At 41.0% G+C, this 24,609-nt stretch overlaps 1 protein-coding gene, 1 long non-coding RNA gene and 1 pseudogene across 6 annotated transcripts in view; 1 reads left to right on the top strand and 2 right to left on the bottom strand.

Moving 5' to 3' along the window:
- Positions 1-6,750: 6,750 nt before the first annotated feature.
- On the bottom strand, positions 6,751-11,672 carry LOC138241012 (acyl-coenzyme A thioesterase 1-like; annotated as a pseudogene).
- A 1,938-nt stretch (positions 11,673-13,610) lies between these two features.
- LOC138241011 (acyl-coenzyme A thioesterase 1-like) lies at positions 13,611-16,816 on the bottom strand. Of its 2 annotated transcripts, none has more exons than XM_069193060.1 (3): positions 15,425-16,816; positions 14,614-14,846; positions 13,611-14,492 (listed from the first exon to the last, which is right to left on the bottom strand). In XM_069193060.1, the coding sequence occupies exons 1-3, from the start codon at positions 15,999-16,001 to the stop codon at positions 13,890-13,892; spliced, it is 1,413 nt and encodes a 470-aa protein (XP_069049161.1). In that variant the 5' UTR covers positions 16,002-16,816; the 3' UTR covers positions 13,611-13,889. The 2 variants fall into 2 exon arrangements, with proteins under 2 accessions (XP_069049161.1, XP_069049162.1); XM_069193061.1 differs by having other exon boundaries at positions 14,614-14,816; positions 15,425-16,680.
- A 4,221-nt stretch (positions 16,817-21,037) lies between these two features.
- The window catches only part of LOC107077782 (uncharacterized), a 48,060-nt gene continuing 44,488 nt past the window's right edge, over positions 21,038-24,609 (top strand). Inside the window, exons 1-2 of one of the 4 annotated variants that reach the window (XR_001478782.2) lie at positions 21,038-21,196; positions 21,440-21,991. This is a non-coding gene — a long non-coding RNA (uncharacterized lncRNA). The remainder of the gene's footprint in view (positions 21,197-21,439; positions 21,992-24,609) is intronic. The other 3 variants (XR_001478780.2, XR_001478781.2, XR_011190198.1) reach the window with 3 other exon arrangements.

Raw genomic sequence — 24,609 nt, 5'->3', positions numbered from 1 at the left:
AGGTAATCATGATGACAAGAGAAATACTGCTGGTCAATGATAAGGAATTATTTCAGAAGATGAGAATAATGATTTCTGGTAGGTATCAAGTGCTGACACTAATGAAAACAATGTTGTTTATATTCATTTCTTTTTGTTTTACAGTGTACAGATTCTAACAGATTAAGAGGGACAGTGCATTTCAGGTTAAATGGAACACTGTGTTTATTACAAACTGTTCCAGATATATTGTAAAACCTGTTTGGACTTTGACAATAACCACACATAAAACTTGTGAACCAATGTGGATATACCTGAAAGACTGAATTAGTGTACAACATCTGAACAACACCTGAACTAGCAACATTTTGCAGAGGAAAAACAATCAACTGAGAACAGAATTTTAATGATTCAGTTTAATCACATGAAGGTCATTTCATGTTAAATATGGACAACTTTGAGAGGCTATTGTTTTTAGTTCATGGCTTATATAGAAACAATAAAAATATACATGTTTAAAAACTCATTTAAAACTGGTAATCAGGCGTGTAGTGGACAGTATTGTCCACACCCATATACTCATATACTGTTGGTCAAGGACGCTTGGACAGATTCTCACTCCATTTACAAGAGTTGTGGGCTGTTGCACTAATGTGTACAAAGTTTACATGTGGACAGGTAAAAGTTTATTCCATTCTGAAAGGAAAAGAAAAGAGACAATGAATCTAGAAGGAAGGTCCAAATCCCTGCACTGTCATAGAAGGGAAGTGCTCAGGCTTGTTGTCTCTGCACTAGAACATCTCCTCTGGACATCAGATAATGCGAGGTCATTCTCCAGTTCTACCCCATTCCATCACTCAAGAGCCATATGTCTCCTTCACCATCCTGCTAGTTCAGCCTCTCCTCTTAGAATAGAGATGACCCTGGAGAAGTGTGATTGGGGAATTTTTAAAATACAACAATTGGGAATGGAGAACACTCCATTTCTTAACATTGCACAATTAATCAGAAGGTAAGTATAGTTTTGTACGTACATCCAAAGTGTTTAATATCCCAAAAGAGTTTATATTGCATTAAAAACGCTTTTTAAAATTCTTCTATACGTGAAATTAACACTGACTTACACCCCGGTGTAATCACCCCCGAGAGAACATCTCTGCTCTGAGTGAGGCAGGAATAATGATTTTTTTCACCTTTGAAAATGATGCCATTCATCTGTGACAGTTCATCTCTGTGATTCCAAAATTCCATAATGCCCTGGGGACACCTTCTTCTCTCCTCTGGCCATCCTTCCTGTATAGTTTTTCTGAGCTTTGCGAGCTGTGCATCTTTTGCAGTTTCTGCGCGTATTTCATTCAGGTGACGCAGTGGGGTGTTCATATCAGACAGGCTAGGGGCAAATTTTGCTAAGTAGTTTGCCATGCCTAGTATTGTTTCAAGCTCTCCTTTTTCTTTGGGAAGTTCCATGTCCTTCACAGCAGCGATTTTAGCTGGATCTGGCTTGATCCCATCCACGGTGAGGAGATGTCCAAAGTAGCTGACTTCAGTGGCGCAGATCATGCTTTTCGAGTTGAGTCGGACTCCTCGCTCTCGGGACCTTTGTAGCATAGTGCGAAGGTTCCTGTCGTGTTCCTCCTTGGTTCTCCTATAGACCAAGATGTCATCAACAATCGCTGTAACGCCTTCGAGGCCTTCATATGTCTCATCGATTTTCTGCTGAAACTCATCTTGAGCTGAAATTACCCCAAAGGGCAAGCGTAGGAATCTGTAGCACCCAAACAACGTTTTGAACATGGTTAGTTTTGATGACTCTTCTGTGAGCTTGACAGCCCAATAACCTGACCTAGCATCCAGGACACTGAAATAGCGTGCTCCAACCCACTTTGGTGTAATATCCTCAAACGTTGGCAAAGGGTAGCGTGGACGCTTTGTTCAGATCCCTTGGATCAAGGCATACTCGGAGTTTACCCATGCGTTTTCTCCACCACCACAAGTGCATTAACCCACTCCGTTGGCTCTGTGACTCTGGCAATGATGCCAGACTTCTCCATGTTGTGCAACTCCTCCTTAAGACGGCTCCGCAGTGCAAGAGGTATGCGTCTCGGTGGGTATACTACAGGAACTGCATTTGGTTTGAGGTGGATAGTGCATTCACCTGCAAAAAGCCCAATTCCTCTAAAGACATCTGCAAAATCTTGTAAGATTGGCATTCTCTCAGTGGGAGGGGTGGTCACAGATAAGACTAGTTTAATGAGGTCCATGTCTAAACATGCTTTTAGTCAGAATACTGGAGGTGCATGAGTGTCTACAATATAAAAGTCCAGACACATTTCTCAACTCAGCTCAACGTTTTCTGATTCACCGCTTGCTTTATTTTCTGCCACGCAGCGGCGCGCTTTTGCAAAGTGGTTAAATTTTCCACATTTTAGGCACTGCTTGCCTTTTGCCGGGCAAACGTCCTGTTCGCCGTGAGCCTAATTTCCGCAGTAGCCACACTCTTTTTGGCTCTTTGCTGCCCACTCCGGTGTAACGTCTCCTGTTCGGCCGGGTTTCCCAGCCCTGGCAGGGCGCACTGCCGATTAACTGCGAGTACTGCGCTCTCGCTGGGTTTGCGCTAAATCGTGAGACCTAACGATGTCTATGGTCCGTCAATTCAGAACCAACATCCAACAACTTTTCTCTCACTCTCGGTGAGCGTATTCCGAAAACGATGCGATCCCTTACCATCTCCTCGCTATCAAGAGTAATTACAGTCTTTCAAATGGTTCGAAAGGTTCGTCAGCTCCCTGTACTCTCTCGTGAAATTTATATTGAGCAAATCTAACATTTGTTTTAGGCTTAACGTGCACTTCAAAACGGTCATAATAGGTTTGGAGTACCTTTGCCGCCTCCTCGTCGAGGGTCCATGTGTTGTAAATGTCTCTGCCCTTTTCTCCGACCAACAGGAGAAAAGTACTGCAGTGCTCTTCCAGCGACGTTCATTTTAAATCTTTTGTCCTGACGTGAAACCTATTTATTCTCACACCATTGTTTCTTGTACACGTGTAGAAATGAACAACCCAGGATGACGATGTGACACTCGAACAAACTCTTTATTATTTAGCCTGTAACTCCGAACCCGTTAGCCCCTACATTCACTATGACCTTTGACCCTGAGCAACCGTTATTCCCGCTCAGCCCTCCACCAATCAACATGCAGTTTCACTGCTGACGCAAATATTACACTACGTCAAACTTGGCAAAACAAAATATAGAACAAGTATTTTAAAGGTGAAGTCAGACTCCATTGCATTAACAGTATTTGTACTTTACTATTGTGTAAGTGTATTTCATTACTGTGTGTTGCAGACCGCACAGGAAAACAACTTTTATTTTAACTGTTTTTTTCTTCCATTGCACACAGATGTGGTGAACAAATGTTGTTAAACCAGAAAGACTAATTTTATGTCCCAAGTTTCAAACTCATGAGCCAAGAACATTTTGTGAAGGAAAGATAATACAGTGAAAACTTTATAATGATTCATCATAATCGTATGAAGATCATTTTAATGTTATAACTGCAAAAGCGTAAGGGGACAACCATAAAACAATTATACGTACGGAATAAATGAGATGAATAATATTTGTATCTCAGCGTATCCATAAACACGATGAAAAATTGACAAACGATATGGTAGACAATACTGTCCTCATCTGGTTTTCCGTAGTATAGCTTTAGGTATTAGCAAGGCCGCAAAGGACACTTGAAAATAAACTCCTTGCCTTACCCTATATAAAGATACGAAATGTCGTGAGTTTGCTCTTCACCATACAGGTTTGTGGAAACCTTTCATGTCATGATCTCTGAGGACCTCTGGAAAAGAGTTATTGGTGCTCATTATTCTGGAAAGGGTTACAAAACGATTTCTAAGGATTTTAGGTTTCAAATATGTAAATATTCTAAGGGGCTGAACAAACTTTTTCTTGGCACTGCACAGTACAGCTTTAGGTATTAGCAAGGCCGCAAAGGACACTTGAAAATAAACTCGCTCAATTTACAAGAGCCAGTATGATACTGATGTGTACAGTACAAAGCTTAACTGGTTTAGTGCAACACAAAGGAGTATCCACTGAGACAGCGGTATTCAGATCGATTCTACCTTTCCTTTGTAAGTCTTTACTAGCATGGGCGAATTAGGCAATTAAGGATTGATGTAGTAATATAGAAAAGTTCAAATCCCTTCACTGTCATGGAAGGGAAGGGCTCAGGCTGGCTGTCTCTGCACTAGAACATCTCCTCTGGACATCAGATGATGTGAGGTCATTCCCCAGCTCTACCCCATTTCATCACTCAAGAGCCACACGTCTCCTTCACCATCCTGCCAGTTCAGCCTCTCCTCTTAGAACTGAGATGAGAGAAGTGGGAAAGGGGCATTTTTAAAATACGATAACTGGCAATATGGAAGAGATTTCAGTTTTTACATACAATCTGAAAAAAAACCAATTCTTAATTCTTTGCTATTATCGGTAAATGTAATTTTCTTCTTTTAATGATAAAATAAGACCAGCAGCTCATTTCGTAGCTATTCTATCACATATTTATTTGAAATAAGAAATTGTTTTCCTTTAGCCAACGTTCAGTTGTTGCCTCGCAGCACTGGGGCCCTGGGTTCCATTTTGGGCTACTATCTGTGTGGAGTTTGTATGTTCTCCCCGGGTTCTCATAGCTTTCCTCTGGTTTCCTCCCACAGTCCAAATGTATTCTGGTAGGTTAATTGGCTTCCTGGAAAACTAGTCGTGTTTGTTCTGTGCCCCGTGATGGACTAGTTGCTTTTTTGATCACAACCCGTCAATATGGTAACATCTAGTAGGGTTTATAGTAATCAATTCCATGTATCTTGAAATAAAATGATGTATGAATTTAACAATGTGTAATCAAGGTACAAGGGATGTGAAAAAATAAGTGAACCCCTAATCTAATTAGCTCTGTCAAGGGAATAATTAGAATGAGCAAATGGGCTGTTTAAATAATTACATAGATATGAGTTTGGAGGCTGAGTTTGGAATGCCTTACTCTATATAAAGATACGAAATGTCGTGGGTTTGATCTTCACCACACAGGTTTGTGGAAACCTTTCATGCCATGATCTCTGAGGACCTCTGGAAAAGAGTTATTGGTGCTCATTATTCTGGAAAGGGTTACAAAACTATTTCTAAGGATTTTAGGTTTCAAATATGTAAATATTCTAAGGGCCTGGACAAACTTTTTCTTGGCACTGCACATCCAAAGGCCAAACAGCAGGATATTTTGATATAAATGAGTAATTCTTAGTTAAAACCTATAGGACTGTTAAGGGTGAGCTTACCACCCTTCTACCCTTTTAGTAATCCATGTTTCATAGATCTCCAGAGGCAGTTTCTGCCTGGAATGATGTCCCCAAAAACAACTGTAACAACTTTGTAAGTATAGACAGCAAAGGCCTAGTTCAAGTCTTCAATTGAAACTAATCCCTTGGGCTTCAGGTCAAAACATCATTTTTTATGTCTCCTACTCAGTACATACACTAGAAAGAAATATCCAAAAGAAAAACAGAAAAACAACAACAAATGCTTTTCATTTTGTCAAGCCACGTTCTCAAGTAGCACATAAAAAGGCCCAGTTTATTTTGTAAGGTTTCAACAACACATCTACTACATTGGATAAAAATCGGAACTTTTTATAAGTAAAACTGATGGAACAAAGCCAAAAAAATCTGCATAAGCCAGGTCCTCACATGGTTATCTTCCAAAATAAAATAATGATAACATTATAAAAAAGAAGAAAACAATGTGATAAGACACAAACATAAACAGATAAGTATTTGCTTACTTTTCATGTGATGCACAGGCATAAGCAAAATAACTCATTTTACAGCCAAGCAGTGACCACAGCGATGTGTAAACCTCTTCAAAGTCTCAGTGTCAGAATTCATTGAGTGACAGCTTTTTTGCCTATCGGTGCAGCCAAAATCACAAAAGGTTAATTGTGAATCTTACCTCCCTCTAGGAAGTGGATGTTTTCACGGATTCAAGCAGAAAAATGGTGAGTAAATATTGTTTTCTCTATTTTGGCAAGGTATAAGATATAAGCAACATCGTCGCTTATTTACTTTAAACTTTTTTTTAGGTTGTAAATACGCAGAACAGTTGTTTTAAAGGCGAAGTCGAACTCCTATTGCATTTATTTGTACTTTACTAGTGTAGCGCCCTCGCCCGGTGGTTTGGAGGAAGCGCACCTAGGCACTCAGGGTACCGCGAAGCAGGCTGGTAGTTGTAGCTGGGGGGGTCTGAGGGTTAGCACGATGACCAGCAGCTGACCCTGCTTATGTAGATAGTGTTATAGTAGTTTAAGTGTCCTGTGTAGCTTTGTAAGTGTATAGACTTCTGTTAACGAATTACAACCCTAAGCTGTGTAGTGTTCCGTCGGTTCCCTATGTGTGTTTAAAAGCTGTGTGGGGTTCTGGGTTGAATGGGAGAATAAAGCTTGTCTCTCTCGTCTCGTCTCCACTTGTCCTTTATTCTGCGCGAACTCGAAAACGCTACACTATTAACAAATGTTTTTCACTACTGTATATTCCAGGATTAGACAGACCGCACAGAAAAACGACACTTTAATATGGACTTTTTCTTGTTTTTTTATCGCAAATACATGTTGTGAACAGTGGGTGTACTAGAAAGATTAAATTCGTGTTTTAGGTGTTCGACTCCTGAGCTAGCATTATTTTGTGACTGAAGGATAACAAAGCGAAAACGTCATTTCATATTTTTAATGGTTCATAATAATCATTTGAAGATCATTTTAGTTACAAATGCACAAGTTTAAGGGGACAACCATAAAAAACGATTATACACTACTGTATAATTATATAATATATGATTATATACTCCCAGCAGCCATATCACCCTGCAACTCACAACTGGCAGCCCACTGAAGCTCAGCAGGTGTGAGCCTGGTCAGTACCTGGATAGGAGACCTCCTGGGAAAAACTAAGGTTGCTGCTGAAAGAGGTGTTAGTGGGGCCAGTAGGGGGCGCTCACCCTGCGGTCCATGTGGGTCCTAATGCCCCAGTATAGTGACGGGGACACTATACTGTAAACAAGCGCTGTCCTTCGGATGAGACGTAAAACCGAGGTCCTGACTCTCTGTGGTCATTAAAAATCCCAGGGTGCTTCTCGAAAAGAGTAGGGATGTAACCCCGGTGTCCTGGCCAAATTTCCCATTGGCCCTTACCAATCATGGCCTCCTAATAATCCCCCTCTATGAATTGGCTTCATTACTCTGCTCTCCTCCCCACTGATCGCTGATGTGTGGTGAGCATTCTGGCGTGCTATGGCTGCTGTCGCATCATCCAGGTGGTGGTGGAGGGGAGTCCCCATTACCTGTGAAGCTTTGAGTGGCATGTCCAGAAAAGCCCTATATAAGTGTAAGCAATTATTATTATAACTTTTATAAACAAGAAGAATAATATTTTACCATCGTGTTTATGTATACATAAACACGATGAATAATTTACAAACATGGCAGAAAATACTGCCCTCTTCTGGTTTTCTGTAGCACAGAAGCCCAAAATTGAACCCAGGGCCCCAGTGCTGCCACAGTGGTAAAGTATTACAGATGATTCAAAAGACGCCTGAAAATAAACTCACTGCATTTATAAGAGTGGCTGTAACACTGTTGTGAACAAAGTATAACCGATTTAGCACAGCAATGATACTACCATTCCTTTGTAAGTCTTTGCTAGGCTGCACCAATTAGACAATTAAGGATTAATGCAGTAATTTATAGGAAGGTTTAAAAACCTGCAGTGTCACGGAAGAGAAGTGCTCAGGCTGGCTGTCTCTGCACTAGAACATCTCCTCAGGACATCAGGGGATTTGAGCAGCTATTCTCTCACATATGTGTGTGAAATAAAATATTTGCTTTTAATTTGCCAACTTCCAGTACATGTAGTATTAAACACAAAAAGTCCATTCAGACTGTTAAGGTAACAGGTAACAGCTGTTTATAATGGTGGGGGACACTCTGCTGTAATGATCCATGGGCATCATGTAGAGTGTGAGGAATGGGGTCCACTCAAGGTACAGTATGGGACTGTAGGCCATCATGTTATACTAGTTTCATGTCCTTGTGTATTGTATCACTTGCAGGTTCACGTGGGTATGCGCCCTCGCCGCTGCCACCTCAGGTCAGTCCCCCACCACTGGGCCTCTGGCGTCACTCAACAGGGAACCAGCCAGTGAACAAATGTATACCGGAAAGACTGCATTTATGTTTTAGGTGTCCAACTCCTGAGCCAGCAACACTCCGCAGAGTAAAGATAATATGAAGAGAACCTAATTTAAATACTATTTTTTTCATGTTTCATTCTGATCATAACAAGATCATTTTTATGTTACAAATGCACACGTATGAGGGGGCATACATGAAAAGATCCATTATATATACAGAATAAAAGACATGCATAATATTTTTACCATAGCTTATACATAAACACAGTGAATTTACTGCCCTATTTTGTAGCATAGCTGCCGATATTACTGATATTAGATCAGCTATACTCTCTAACATGGCTAAACTTAAAGCTTGCTCTGTTTACCTCCTGCTGCTCCTAGATTATCCAGGAAGAACTGTCTGATCCTTCTCCAGGCCTCCTCCTGGGCAAAGGCATGGGACTCAGCCTGGCCGCCCCACAGTACAGGGGCGTTTACCACCTTGTGGAAGGAGGAGTGACAGTGAGGGAAGTATGGTGGCTCTATGAGGTGTCCTGTTCCAGGGAAACTCAGGATCTCTGGCCTCTCTTTGCCATGTGAGATCAGACGCTTTGCAGCTTCACTGGCATACAGACTGGCATTCCAGAGCTGATCATTCTCACCCACAATAAAAAGAAATCGAGCAGTTGCCCTCTCTATGGGCACTACTGCCTGGCATCCTGGATCATGAGGGTCCTCATAGCCCTCAAACAAGTTCCATATCCCAGATGCCTGATCCACCTTGATCTTCTCAGAGGAAAACATCAGTGCTGGCAGGGTTGTGCCTTTGTAATGCAGTTGGGACATGAAATTGGCGTTACACCCAGACACACTGACCACTGCAGATATACCACTCAGGAAACTAGCCATGGACAGGGCCAGGTCAGCTCCTTTAGAGTTGCCCAGTACACCAATACTGTTCGCTCTCACCTGGAGGAATTAACCAGACAAAATGTCAAGTCAAGACTGGTGGAAGTGGTTGAAAAATAAATGCAAAATACATTACCATGACTTGTGTGCACATCTGCATGCAGATATACAAGTACCTGTGGAAGTGCCTGAAGGTAACGGAGAGCCTCCTCAAAGTATTCCAGATGGAATTCAACCATGTACTGTGGGAGGTCCTCAAACCCGAAGTAAGCCAGTACCACTGTGGCAAACCCGTGATTGGCCAGGAGGCATCCTCGATGCTCTAGAAGTCCTCCAGCTGTTCCTCCCAGATCAATCACCCCTGGAAACGGACCGTCTCCTGAGGAAAACCTGTCCATCAGCTCTGACACTGTTACAGTATTCAAACAGCCACTGAAATATAGGGTTATTACTGCTATAGCAGTACCACTGCTGTTATATTTTTTACAAAAAGAATATAAGAATAATATTACCATACATTATAATATTATCTTGTAGATAATTTCATCTCAAGTATCTTAAATCACCTACAGTACACATACACTAAATTAAACTAAGTAATAACACTTGCTTATTTGTTAGATATTAGAAAATGTGAGAAAAAAAACAGTATAGGTATAATCAGATTTCTTATGTATGTAGGATTTATAATGATGTGGGAATACACTGGCCACTGCAGATATACAGTACCACTCAGGAAACAAGCCCAGTTGAAGTGGTTGAAAAATGACCTAACTTTAAACTTAGAAAACATTTTAATTTGTTAAACCTGATGAATAGAGCAAAACTAGTTTTTTTTTTTCTGCAGCCGGAGCTTGAGGTCTGTTCCTACAAATGAGTTGTATTTCTGTCATTCTGTCAGTGGGTCACACTTTTTTATGCAGTCTAAGAGCAGTTTAAACCAGCATTTTACATGCACTGTCCTAGACCTCCCTATTTCAACGGATACGGGTTCTCTGCGTATGTGCCCTCGCCGCTCATACCTCAAGTCGGTCCTGCACCGCCGGTGCTCGAACCCGCGTCACACAACAAGGACCTTGTCGGCTGAGCTAAAGCAGGGTGACCATATTCTGGTTTTCAAAAAAGAGGACGGGGGAAAATCGACACTCGACACAATACCCCAAAGTAATGAATGTTTATTATTTTTCTAATAAAAAAAATTCAATTTAAACTCTCTAGTTATTTTTAAACTTCTTAGTAAACTTTTAAACAGTTGCAGGATTGCCATTTCTCTTCCATAATGGCAAACAAGGAAAAAACAGAAATATAGCCTTATTTTAAACTTAAATAATTTTTATTTTCCAAAAATGAAGACATCATAACTTAGGAGAAGTCCTCATTGGTTGCAAAAATGATCAATTTTAACGAAACATTTTGAGATATAATGAAACGAGTTAAGCATCGTTATTTCTCATGGCCATAAAAACAGCAACACACACACACAAACCCTTTTCAAGCTACGCTGCATGTAAATTCAAAACATCTACCGGTAATGCATGGAAGGAACGAAAATATGCAAGCCTGTGTTTGTTTACACAGTCTGAGTAACGAGCAAAACAAAATCCCGGACAATTTGTGGAATTTTATAAATCGCAGTCGGACCGATATTTTAGGTCTCAAAAAGAGGACGTCTGGTCACCCTAGTTAATTCACAGGGGGCGTAGTCGTTACACTATTATCTTTTACAAAACTTTAACGCCATTCAAGTCATTTTAATTTTTTATTTTCACTTTGTTTTATCCCTTAAGAAACACTCACCAGGGGGCAGAAAGACCGTCCCCCGGATCCGTCCTTCTCTCACCGGTATCCTCTTCACTCCTCCCCCGAGGAAGCTCCGCTCATGAAGGCAGGAGGCCAGCGGAGGGGCGGCGCTCTCCACACTCCCTGCAGCCTGACCGTGGACGGCGATGTGCACTGTGAACGGGGTGGCCATGTCTCTTTTCATTAGTCTCCTCAGGGGCTTGAGGGGCTTCAGGGCCCAGAGGAAGCCCATGGGCTGCACCCCGGTGTAATCACCCCCGAGAGACGCGGACTGGGACAGGTCTATCAGACCCCTCTCGTCCGCCTGGTAGCGGGCGACCGAGGCAAACACGTCGCCCTTGTCGCCCGTCAGAGTCGCCCGGAGAGCGACAGGCTGGAGGAGACAACCCCTCCACTTTCACCGTCACGGGTCTGTCAAACAGGCACTTCGAGTCGGGCTCCACCTGAACTCTGACCGGACTCATGGTCACTCTTGTACCGACGTGCAAAAAACGCTTCCAGGTCCAATGGAAACAGAAAACAGCCGACTTTCCTGCCGAGACCCCCGTTCTTAGGTGGCTGAAAAGCAGCAACATCGTTCACTGACTTTGAACTTTGTACTGATAAAAAACATTCCTTTAGCCTGCTAAATTTGACTAACAAATCAATAATGGAAAATTTAAAATACAAATACGGAAAGCACACAAAGACGAAGTGTCGAAACGGTACATGGAAAAGTTTATTTTTCGGGAAAAGTCAGTAAAGAGTTTGGCTGTATTGTATTTTTTTTAATTTACAACTGTGTACGTCATAAACGTCTAGCATGGCATCTGTCCAAAAGAAATAAATAGCAGCGGTTTGTCTTATCTGGAAGTCTACACCCCTTCTGCTTAAGGAAATCGTGTTGTTTTGAGAAATTTAATTTATTTGTACAAATCATATTTTTCATAAAATAGGAGAAATCATTTCTGTTAAGTATCAAGCGCTGTTGTTGTATAGGCATTTACTTTTATTTACCAGATTCTAACAGATTAGCGGAACGGCGTTTTTCGGGATAAATGTGACGCTGTTAACTAAGCAAAATGCTAGATATCTAGTCCAAATCTGTTTGGACTTTTAGTTACATACTGTACAAAGCTTGTGAATGATGGATGATGCAATAAATCCAAACATCCCAGCCAGCAAAAGTTTGCAAAGGAAAAACAATCAACTGTGAACGTGATTTTAAACCACTTTTAAGGATCAGATCAGTCACATGCAGTACATTTTCTACTATATATAAACAGGCAAGAGGCAGTATTGTGGCACAAAATATTTGTATTCGCAATGAACACGAAACGATATATTTGAAAATACCTCCCTCTTCTGGTATTCAGAAGTATAGCAGGTGGTAGTGTTGGGCCCATAAAGGACACTTACAGCTTTAGGTGAAGGAGAAGGGTCTCTTAAGATTTTAGATAAAGACTGTGACACTTGGCAGAGTGAACACTTCTAGCTTCAAAGCAGAGAGGATTTTTGTTGAGATCTGGGGGGTCCCTTGATCAGAAACCACTGTAAAGCTTACCTTGGTATACCGTACCTATGTAAGGTGTAGGTTAATGAGTGTTAATGAGCAGTACAGAAACACACAACATAAGATCACAAAATGAAACAAGAAGAAGAAGAGGAGAGAGGGGAGAGACAAGAGTCTGGGGTTTGAAAACAAAAACAATTTGCAACTGGAAAAAAATCTAATTTTCAAACATTCCACAATAAAAAGGTAAGTATAACGTTTTAAGTAAATCCAAAAAGTAGTTCTATTTTCTAAATGAATTCCTGGCTTCTTTGCATTTTTCCATACTTGAAGGTTATATCATAGGCAATTCCTTACCATACAGTATTTATTGAAAATTACAGGGTGTTATTCTTTAGCGTTTAACATTTAATCAATGTGGTGCCAAATGCAACAGGTCTAATCCGGCTGTTAAGCAGGTACAGTAACAGCAGTTTATAATGGTGGGGGACATCTGCTGTAATGACCCATGGGCATCATGTAGAGTGTGAGGAACTGGGTCCACTCAAGGTGCAGTACTGAGACCGGACTCTAGGCTGTCATGTTATAATATTTCGATGCCCGTGTATGTGAACAGGCTTTCCTAATTGTGAGACCTGACCCACTGGTGTGGTGTGGATATTTCTTGAGTGTGATGTGGGATTATAGAAGAAACTATTTAAAAAGTTAGAATTGTGGCACTTCATGTAGATCATACTACCACTGAACCAAATATTAAAAACGTATGATCACTGTAGCAAACTCGTGTACTGCATGTGGTATTACAGAAAGAATAGGTGTAGGTGAATCAGGAGGTCCAAAATATTCCTGGACAAGTTTTTGTTGCTCCATTCATGTAGGTTCACATCCTCCCGATGCATTGTCATGTTCACTCCTGGTCCTGCATGGCCTCAGTATCTCCTGGTTTTCCCTGGGCCCTGAATCACTGCATTTGAATTGATTGTACTTAATTGTTCTATAATTCCACTGTTTCCAAGTGTTTACCCATTAAAAATGACACTAAAACCTGCCTGTCGAACTCCTGCCCACAAGGACCAGAAAAGAACATCATTACTTTTTAAAGACTCCTCAACAAACAGTGATGTGGCGTATTTCATTATTTCAGGTTTTAATACATTCAATGTATAAAAATAGAGTAATCTATTCAACAGTTTAGTTAAAATTGAATTTTATTTGTCTTACATGTTTACAAAAGCCACAAAGTTCAAGTACATCTGAATTGAAGTTTTTATGTTTAATATTTCAAGATCATATCACATTGCTGATATATTGATACATCCAAACACCAAACAGCAGGACATCATGAACCAATTTAATAGTCACTAATTACTTAAAACGTATGGATCAATTTGGTGTAAGCTACGTAACATGATACAGGAAAAACAATTCACACCACACATAATAACAGTGAGAACATCTGTACTCTTCAAAATAGCTGCACCTAAAGCTTGCTCTGTCTACATCCTGCTGCTCCTAGATTATCCAGGAAGAACTGCCTGATCCTTCTCCAGGCCTCCTCCTGGGCAAAGGCATGGGACTCAGCCTGGCCTCCCCACAGTACAGGGGCATTTATCACCTTGTGGAAGGAGGAGTGACAGTGAGGGAAGTATGGTGGCTCTATGATGTGTCCTGTTCCAGGGAAAATCAGGACCTCTGGCCTCTCTTTGCCATGTGAGATCAGACGCTTTGCAGCTTCACTGGCATACAGACTGGCATTCCAGACCTTGTCATCTTCACCTGCCACAAAAAGGAACCGGGCACTGGCCCTCTCTATGGGCACTACTGCCTGGCATCCTGGATCACGAGGGTCGTCGTAGGCCTCAGAGAAGTTAAGTAAGCCAGATGCCTGATCCACCTTGATCTTCTCTGGGTAACACTTTAGTGCTGGCAGGGTTGTGCCTTTGTAATGCAGTTGGCACTGGAAATTAGCATAACACCCAGACACATTGACCACAGCAGATATACCACTCAGGAAACTAGCCATGGACAGGGCCAGGTCAGCTCCTTTAGAGAGGCCCAGTACACCAATACTGTTCTCCCTCACCTGGAGGAATTAAAAAGATAAAAAGGTGTCATGTCACGGGGCACTGAAGTATTCTGAACCAAATGAAAACCCCTCCAATAAGTGAACTTTGGCTGGTCTACACATCTGCATGCAGATATACCTGTGGAAGTGCCTGAAAGAAGTGGAGAGCCTCCTCAAAGTATTCCAGATGGAATTCATCCATGTTCTGTGGGAGGTCCTCAAACCCGAAGTAAGCCAGTACCATTGTGACAAACCCGTGATTGGCCAGGAGGCATCCTCGATGCTCTAGAAGTCCTCCAGCTGTTCCTCCCAGATCAATCACCCCTGGAAACGGACCGTCTCCTGAGGAAAACCTGTCCATCAGCTCTGACACTGTTACAGTATACAAATAGCCACCCAGATGTGCAAAGTTAACACATGTAACTATTGTAACATTTCAATAAAAAAAAATAATAGTACTAATTCTAATAAATCATACTACTTGCATTTATATATTATATAGACGTTTTCATCCAAAGTATAATAAACTAATCTTAGTAATGACTCTTGTTTGTTCCTTAAAATATTTAAACATTTAATAAACAAGTCTTAGGCGTTCTAAAATGATGGAGGTAAATCTTTAGATTATACAGAGTCTATAAAACTTTAAGTGTGTCGGGATTTGGATGAGACATCATAGCCTAATTAAACAATAGGATATGTTTTAATCTGGCTTATCTGATGAATTTAACAAAACAAATTTTTCAGTATCCTGAGCCTAAGGATTTGTTACTACGAGCAGTAAGTATTTCAGTCAGTTGGTTTTCCTTTTCATGCCGTCCTAGAACAATTTGAATACAGGAATTTATATACTGCTCAGACCCTCTATTGCAGATGCCTTTACAAACTCTTTACCATTTCCAGGTTATTTTCACTAATTTCCACTTTGTGTTTTAACTCTAAACACTCACCGCGGGGCAGAAAGACCGTCCCCCGGATCCGTCCTTCTCTCACCGGTATCCTCTTCACTCCTTCCCCGAGGAAGCTCCGCTCATGAAGGCAGGAGGCCAGCGGAGGGGTGGTGCTCTCCACACTCCCTGCAGCCTGTCCGTGGACGGTGATGTGCACTGTGAACGGGGTGGCCATGTCTCTTTTCATTAGTCTCCTCAGGGGCTTGAGGGGCTTCAGGGCCCAGAGGAAGCCCATGGGCTGCACCCCGGTGTAATCACCCCCGAGAGACGCGGACTGGGACAGGTCTATCAGACCCCTCTCGTCCGCCTGGTAGCGGGCGACCGAGGCAAACACGTCGCCCTTGTCGCCCGTCAGAGTCGCCCGGAGAGCGACAGGCTGGTGAGGAGACAACCCCTCCACTTTCACCGTCACGGGTCTGTCAAACAGGCACTTCGAGTCGGGCTCCACCTGAACTCTGACCGGACTCATGGTCACTCTTGTACCGACGTGCAAAAAACGCTTCCAGGTCCAATGGAAACAGAAAACAGCCGACTTTCCTGCCGAGACCCCCGTTCTTAGGTGGCTGAAAAGCAGCATCTTCGCTTTTGGACTTTGAACTGTTTTTCCATGTTGTTTTGCGAACCCCCAGGCGGAGACTACTGTGGCCTCAAAGTGCGAAAAACATACACAGGTAAAAGTCGTTTAAAGGACACGAAAAAAATAAAAGGGTAAAAAACTAACAGAAGATACTACGTGTCTTATTTCATGTACACGTATAGTGTAGAAATTAACAACCCAGGATGACGATGTGACACTTGAACAAACTCTTTATTATTTAACCTGTAACTCCGAACCCAGTTAGCTCCTACATTCACTATGGCCTGTTACCCTGAGCAACTGTTATTCCTGCTTAGCCCTCCACCAATCAACATGCAGTTTCACTGCTGACGCACACAAATATTACATCCCCTTTCTTTTAACTTGAGTTAATGACTAACACAAGAATAACTACCTCCTATTCTGCTTTGCAAAAATTTGGTTAAGCAATGCTTACTGCACTCTTCACTTAACATCAGGATCATACCGCTACAAAATGAAACAACTCTTAACAATAATTTAACACGGCTATCACTCAGCTACTTGCTGACATCAGTATATTTTAACTCCTATGTAATGACTTAAAACCTTTCAACAACAACCACCAAAACTTTTCATAACAAATTTCAGTACAGTTGCAATTACAATTTTTTGTTATTATAATTAGGGCAGCGATCTGCCTACACCCTTTACATTTATAGGTCCAGTATGGTTCTGGGCTTCACCATGCATCGGGATTTAGTGCGGTAATAGGCGGAGTGTGAATCTTTCTTTGGCACTTCTGGGATCAGTGGTTCAGCGTCTGTGTACTGGGGGTTGCACTGCTCATCACAGTCAAAGTGTAATGGAACACTTCTTTCCGGACCCTATGCGGACGACACAATCCAAAATAGTGAGGAAACACTGTCATGCAAGAATACAGGGATGAAAACAGGGGGGCTCCGCTCATGAAGGCAGGAGGCCAGCGGAGGGGCGGTGCTCTCCACACTCCCTGCAGCCTGTCCGTGGACGGCGATGTGCACTGTGAACGGGGTGGCCATGTCTCTTTTCATTAGTCTCCTCAGGGGCTTGAGGGGCTTCAGGGCCCAGAGGAAGCCCATAGGCTGCACCCCGGTGTAATCACCCCCGAGAGACGCGGACTGGGACAGGTCTATCAGACCCCTCTCGTCCGCCTGGTAGCGGGCGACCGAGGCAAACACGTCGCCCTTGTCGCCCGTCAGAGTCGCCCGGAGAGCGACAGGCTGGTGAGGAGACAACCCCTCCACTTTCACCGTCACGGGTCTGTCAAACAGGCACTTCGAGTCGGGCTCCACCTTAACTCTGACCGGACTCATGGTCACTCTTGTACCGACGTGCAAAAAACGCTTCCAGGTCCACTGGAAACAGTGTCGTGGAAACATTTGCGGTTAGAATAAAGGAGCCACAGAAAGTATTCTCGATTACTTGGTAAGGTCTTTATTCATATTGCAATATGGAAAAAGGCATCGACCGTTTGTGCAGAGAAGTTTAAGCTCGTTCAAAAGCAAGCAAGGAGAGCCCTTGTTTTATATCTTTTTTAAGCTGATGCAACAGTTCAAGGACAGGCAAAGCAGTAATTTTCCATTTCTTATAGGTTTTTGCTTTAAGCAAAGAAGAGCAGTTATTCAAATAGTTTCTCATACTCCCTTCTTCAAGCAGCAGAGATAAACTTTATTAAAACATCCCGTGCCCTTGACGAGTTGGGTGCTGTCACACTTTGTTCTAAGTATCCAGCTGCTTCTGCAGCACAGCTCTGTCAGTAAACAAGATTTTTAGGAAAAAACACTTTTTCTCAGAAACTTTCCATTACAACAGAAAACAGCCTACTTTCCTGCCGAGACCCCCGTTCTTAGGTGGCTGAAAAGCAGCAACATCGTTCACTGACTTTGAACTTTGTATTGATAAAAAACATTCCTTTAGCCTGCTAAATTTGACTTACAAATCAATAAAAGAACATTTAAAATACAAATACGGAAAGCACATGAAGACGAAGTGTCGAAGCTGTACATGGAAAAGTCAGTAAAGAGTTTGGCTGTATTTTTTTAATTTACAACTGTGTATGTCATAAAATTCTAGCATGACATCTGTCCAAAATAAATAAATAGGAGTGGTTTGCCTTATCTGGAAGTCTACACCCCTTCTGCTTAAGGAAATCGTGTTGTTTTGAGAAATTTAATTTCTTTGTACAAATCATATTTTTCATAAAATAGGAGAGATAATTTCTGGTAAGTATCAAGCGCTGTTACTGTTGTAACGAACAGTTCTTTCCGGACCCTATGCGGACGACACAATCCGAAGAAGTGGGGAAACACTGGGAAAACGTCATGCAGGAATAGGGGCTGAAAACAGGGGGGCGTGTCCAAAGTGCGCTGGTGCACGGGGGAGGTGTGGCCGAGGCAAACAATCCAAAAGAGTAATCCTTAGAGGGTATCCAAAAACACAAGAGTAAGTCCAAAGCCAGGAGATCCATCAAAACAAGGAATAAAAAACCATGAACCGGGTCAGAACCAGCGGACAGGGAACGAGAACAGAGATTAAAACCTTAACGTTGCTCGGACTCGCACGGTGCAGAAACCAGATGCAGAGCCAGGATGAGCGTCAGCGCCTGGCTTTTAAGGTGGGCTGGGTAAAAGGGATCAGGTGCACAGAATGAAGTCTAAAGTGAAAGGGCTGGAGCACCCTTATGGAGGGGGGACTATAATCGTGACAGCTGTATAGGCATTTACTTTTGTTTACCAGATTCTAACAGATTAGAGGAACAGCGGTTTTCGGGATAAATGTGACGCTGTTAACTAAGCAAAATGCTAGATATCTAGTCCAAATCTGTTTGGACTTTTAGTTACATACTGTACTGTACAAAGCTTGTGAATGATGGATGATGCAATAAATCCAAACATCCCAGCCAGCAAAAGTTTGCAAAGGAAAAACAATCAACTGTGAACGTGATTTTAAACCACTTTTAAGGATCAGATCAGTCACATGCAGTACATTTTCTACTATATATAAACAGGCAAGAGGCAGTTTATATATATTGTGGCACAAAATATTTGTATTCGCATTGACCAAGAAACGATATGGTTGAAAATACCTCCCTCTTCTGGTATTCAGAAGTATAGCAGGTGGTAGTGTTGGGCCCATAAAGGACACTTGAAGAAATTGTTACAGCTTTAGGTGAAGGAGAAGGGTCTCTTAAGATTTTAGATAAAGAATGTGACACTTGGCAGAGTGAACACTTCTAGCTTGAAAGCAGAGAGGATTTTTGTTGAGGTGTGGGGGGTCCCTTGATCAGAAACCAGTGTAAAGTTTACCTTGGTATACCGTACCTACAGTAGGTAAGGTGTAGGTTAATGAGTGTTAATGAGCAGTACAGAAACAAACAACATAAGATCACAACAATAAACAAGAAGAGGAAGAGGAGAGAGGGGAGAAACAAGAGTCTGGAGGAGTCAGAACTTGAAGATTGTGCTAGACGAGAGCCCCTACTTCATGATCATCCTAACAAAACCTGACTGGAGCTAAGTATTTAAACCTTGCTAGCTTGCTATTCTGTGTTTTTAGGGATCTTGGGTTTTTAGGGTAAAAGATAGCTCAGTTAGAAACATCTTTCCTGCTTGTGGGTGCATTTCTAGAATATGGAGATAGGCTCCCATTTATTTTTTGTCATCCAGGGTGCAGAGAAAGAGATTTAACTGCAGGCTGTATTGCATTTAGTTAGAAGGCAGCTCATCTCTTATGTGGCCTTTGTGGGCATTATGAATTGAATGGTTAGTAGCAGTCTGGGTTCTCTGGGTGATCAGAATGTTAGGCCTCTGAAACACCTTGTTTGTAAATACAGTTTGTAAATACTGTACATAGAAGCGCAATGAATTTAAAGGACACGAAAACATCTTTAGCGTGACACGGAACAAGAGTTTTAACCTGAAGTAAAGTCAAGTGGGACTGTCCTTGTATAATTTTTTACTTTACTATTTGCAAATTGTGTACATCACTAAATTCCTGATAGGCATCTATACCTCAGGAAAAAAACCTTTTTGTAAAGTCTTCATAATAGGGTCAGTTTCCTTTATAGGGAAATCTACATAACTTCTTCATAAGGTAATCATGATGACAAGAGAAATACTGCTGGTCAATGATAAGGATTTATTTCAGAAGATGAGAATAATGATTTTTGGCACTGTAGGTATCAAATGCTGACACTAATGAAAACAATGTTGTTTATATTCATTTCTTTTTGTTTTACAGTGTACAGATTCTAACAGATTAAGAGGGACAGTGCGTTTCAGGTTAATAGAACACTGTGTTCATTACAAACTATTCTAGATATTTTGTAAAACCTGTTTGGACTTTGACAATAACCACACATAAAACTTGTGAACCAATGTGAATATACCTGAAAGACTGAATTAGTGTACAACATCTGAACAACACCTGAACTAGCAACATTTTGCAGAGGAAAAACAATCAACTGAGAACAGAATTTTAATGATTCAGTTTAATCACATGAAGGTCATTTCATGTTAAATATGAACAACTTTGAGAGGCTATTGTTTTTAGTTCATGGCTTATATAGAAACAATAAAAATATACATATGTTTAAAAACTCATTTAAAACTGGTAATCAGGCGTGTAGTGGACAGTATTGTCCACACTCATATACTCATATACTGTTGGTCAAGGACGCTTGGACAGATTCTCACTCCATTGACAAGACTTGTGGGCTGTAGCACTAATGTGTACAAAGTTCACATGGGGACATGGTATTAAATAATTTAATTCAGTTAATCTTTTAAGGGTTGTAATACTGCCGTAGCCCTTCTTTGGAGATGGGCTGATTCTTTGACTAGACACTGACGAGTCTGAGAAAAAAGATTTCTCTTTTTTAAATCTCGTATCTGCAATGTTACTTTCTTTAAACAAACAGAGCCACATCATGTTCTTCTCCGTCGCTTTAATTTTTCTGAAATCTCCCTCCTACAATACTCTCTTTTCACTGAGAAGCAAGCCCACATGAGACTGTAAACATTCCAATACCATAAAACGATCAATGACAAGAGTGAACTATTTAGACACGGGTGCGCTTAATACACTCAACCGGGTCTTCGTGGCGACCTCTAGTGTTTGCCCCGTTGTAACTACATCCAGACAAGGAACAGCCGAGAACATTCAATTTTATGCACGTAAGCTTTCCTCCTGTTTTCACATAAGGTTATATCTAGCATAATTATCACGTAATCGTCTATATACAGTATATATCTATCGTGTCTTTTCAAATAAAGCTGTTGCTTGTTTAGTAAAGTAATAGCACATTCATGTTCAGGGAGTCAATTAAATATGTTAATGTAAATATATATAAACTGTTAAGCATATCCGAGTTACTGCCACTTTTTACTTTCGCATTTTTTTTTGTTTTATCGCTAAAGTAAACACACACTGGCAGGTTAAAAGACTATCGCCGGAATTGGTGCTTCTCTCATGGGTATCCTCCACACAATTTCCCTGGTGGGTTTTTATTATCGTTTACGATGGAAGCAGAAGACTGCGGCTACCTTTCAGCTATCCCATTGTTGACATTTTTGAAGTATGTATTCTTTATTTCCACTTGTCTGAATCGATTATTTCTGTTAATAACAAATCTGTGCATCACTGTCAGAGGTAGAGCTGGTCACTAACACTAACACAGGCTGCGTTGAAAAGGTTCCTGGGTTTCAGGTCGCGCCTGTAATCCCACAGTTTGATGGGGCTCGTAGCAGACGCAGCTTCTCCAGAAACTGTCAACTAATGTCCCCATTCATTTTCCGTGTTCACGCAATACTGTGAGAGGGACACAGAGTCAGCCACCAGAGGGCACTGCTAACACAACAAAAACAAGAGAACGGAACAACAGGTCCTTCTTGCCGAAGAAAGGTGAAAAACTGAAGCCCTCAGTATTGTTTGTTCTACAAGGGTGTGAGCTGATGCCAACACGTATACAGGTAAGATACGTAAAAACATGGGGTCAAAGAACCCATATTTATTTTCTGCAGTACATGCGAACCAACCATTACAAACTATCTCGTATACTGTATATAAAAATATGATAATGAAGTTTAGGTTTAGGTTCTCACGGAGATAAGACAACTTTTGCATATGGCAGGAAAGCCTTTACTGCTATCGCGCAAATACTGTTGAGGCACTACTGATTAGACGATGCGTTATTGCGTAGTTCAGACGGAAAAAAACGGAATAATCCTTGAATCTCTCTGACGCATCAATAGTTTGCATTTGCGGCAGGGCACGTTCAGTAATCATGATCTTCCTGATTAACCTGTTAGACTGCCGTCAGGGAGAGCCGTCTCAATATCCTGGCATGGAAAACCTACAACAGCAACGGAGATTTTTTTTTTTGACAGCTTGCAAGTTCAGTTTTGCTTTAATTTAATAACACAGACAAAAATCCTGTTGAGATCCCTGTTGGTATTATCGGGCTTGATGGATGGTTTTATGGTAATTATCAATTAAAATATGATATGCAGCAGTTTTAAGAGAATAAATAACTGTTGTTTTTGTATCTTGGGAATCACGGGGGAGGCTTATACACTGTAAATATTCATAAAGTTTTTATGAAGAAAAATGGGGTGCTATGGGAAGCTTAAACTACAAGAACACTAGTTTTCTAGTTTCCGGAAAGCTGTGGGAAGTATATTTTTTCTTGTAGATGGTGACATGCAAGCTACAGGCTCAGAGTAACTCCTTATTTCAAACCCTTGATTAGAAAGTGTTGGCATGACACTCATCTTACCTTTGTTTCTGGATCATTTTTAACTCTGCACTTAGTTTGCCTTAAATTGTGTGTACATTTCAGTGAAAATCTCATTTAATAGTTTCACTGACCATTCTAATCCTTAAGCCTACCAACACTAGAGTGTGGCACAAACTGCGATATCATTTACTGCTGTGCTCTGTGTTTCTTAACCTACATGAGCTGAGAGGACAAAGTTTTGTTCTTATTTTTCTACATAAAAATTAAAAATCGTCATGAGTTCACATACATCCAGAGCCCATTGCAGAAAACCTTCTTCAAGTCAGCCTCAAAGGTTATTCAATTATGTTCTCAAAATGCCATTCTGAGATAAAACTAGACATCTGAGCATAAAGTAATAGGATTCAGGACCCCTGGTAGATTATTTTGCACAACACTTCTGTGTCTGATTGAACTCCACTTTAATAGAGTGATGTAATCAAACATAGCATGTAATACAAATAATTCTGCATTTTATTGTGGGCAAGAACGCCAGTCACAGACTATGTGTGGTTCAACAGATTACTGAGACCTAATTACTGAGATTACTGAGAAAAAATGACAAATGCATATCTCTCAAAGTCTGAAACTCAATTGTTTTCCCCCTGTTTCTTACATGATAGTTATGATAACATAACTGAAAATATTTTGACTGTTTACTTTCCCTTTTATTATGAAGCAATATTTGCTAACAGCATATGTAGTTGACGTATTGTGAACAGTACCACAGAATAAAAATCCTTGTTTTTATTCTGAGGAAATGGAAATGATCTGTATGGGGTTTTCTATTTGTGAAACCAGTGAAAACAAATTGGTCATGTCATAAACCTTGAACACATGTCACAGTAGGTTCTGTCTTTGCTGCAATTCAGTGAAATAATGAATGGAGTTTAAAGACACCCCCTGTCAGCTACAGCTTGATACATGCAGCAAGATGGGTTGTTGCGAAGAGTCAAAATTAATCTGAATCTAACTGTAGGTGGAAGTCATGATACTGATGGAGTTTACAAAAGAATGAAGAAGCTCCAAAGAAGTTGACACTTAAAAAGACCTCTCTATCTTTACATCTGTTCCATTAAGAGAAATTGGCTAGCAAAGTCTCATGTATTTCTTCTGGAACACTTAAAACAGTCAGACAAGGTGAGGAGGGATAATACCTTGAGTGTTTCAGATCAGCACCTATAAAGACAGGACAGAGACATTATCATTTTTATTTTCCACAGTGTAATGCAGTGACAAAATCCATAGCTAATGGGAACAGTTCTATACTTCACGGCTCAGGCAAAAGCAATGGATTAGACACATTGACATCTGGATTATACACATTTTTGTTTTTCCTTCAGTCAGGTTCGTAATGAATTCCTATTAGCTTGCAGAATTAATTTTAAAGGCCCGCCTTAGTGGTCCCACAATGAAATAAAATGGACTTCCTGATTTAAGGAGGAATATCTGACTTGCGATATCGAGACCTTTAGCTCAAATATGAAACAGAAATCTTGCATCATCGCAAAGTATTTCACATTCAAGACAATTATTGCCCACATTTTGCAAATGGACTCAGATCAAAAGATTTTTCCAAAGCGGACACATTATCAGCAATGAAGCCTTGTGACATCAGAATTGCACAGATTATCACTAGTGTCTGTCACATCCAAGTTTTTTCTCATGGTTTTTTTTTTTGTCTGCATTTTTAACTACTCTTTTCAAAAGCCCAGAGACCGTGTGCGGCTCATGGAGAATTCACATGGTGTCTTCCTCTTCTGTTAACAATTACTTCTCTCCACTCTGTTAGTTACAAAGCAAACAGAAACA

Source organism: Lepisosteus oculatus, chromosome 8 (genome assembly GCF_040954835.1).
Source record: "Lepisosteus oculatus isolate fLepOcu1 chromosome 8, fLepOcu1.hap2, whole genome shotgun sequence".
NCBI classification, from domain to species: Eukaryota; Metazoa; Chordata; class Actinopteri; order Semionotiformes; family Lepisosteidae; genus Lepisosteus; species Lepisosteus oculatus.
Note: the sequence above shows the minus strand (reverse complement) of the source record. Positions and strands in the feature narration are given on the sequence as shown.

Excerpts from the sequence above, each read along its gene's own strand:
- LOC138241011 (XM_069193060.1), bottom strand. The coding sequence starts at position 16,001 with ATGCTGCTTTTCAGCCACCTAAGAACGGGGGTCTCGGCAGGAAAGTCG. Across the intron at positions 14,847-15,424 it reads GACGGTCTTTCTGCCCCGCG|TGTCAGAGCTGATGGACAGG; the intron begins GTGAGTGTTTAG and ends ATACTGTAACAG. Across the intron at positions 14,493-14,613 it reads TCTTTCAGGCACTTCCACAG|GTGAGGGAGAACAGTATTGG; the intron begins GTATATCTGCAT and ends TAATTCCTCCAG.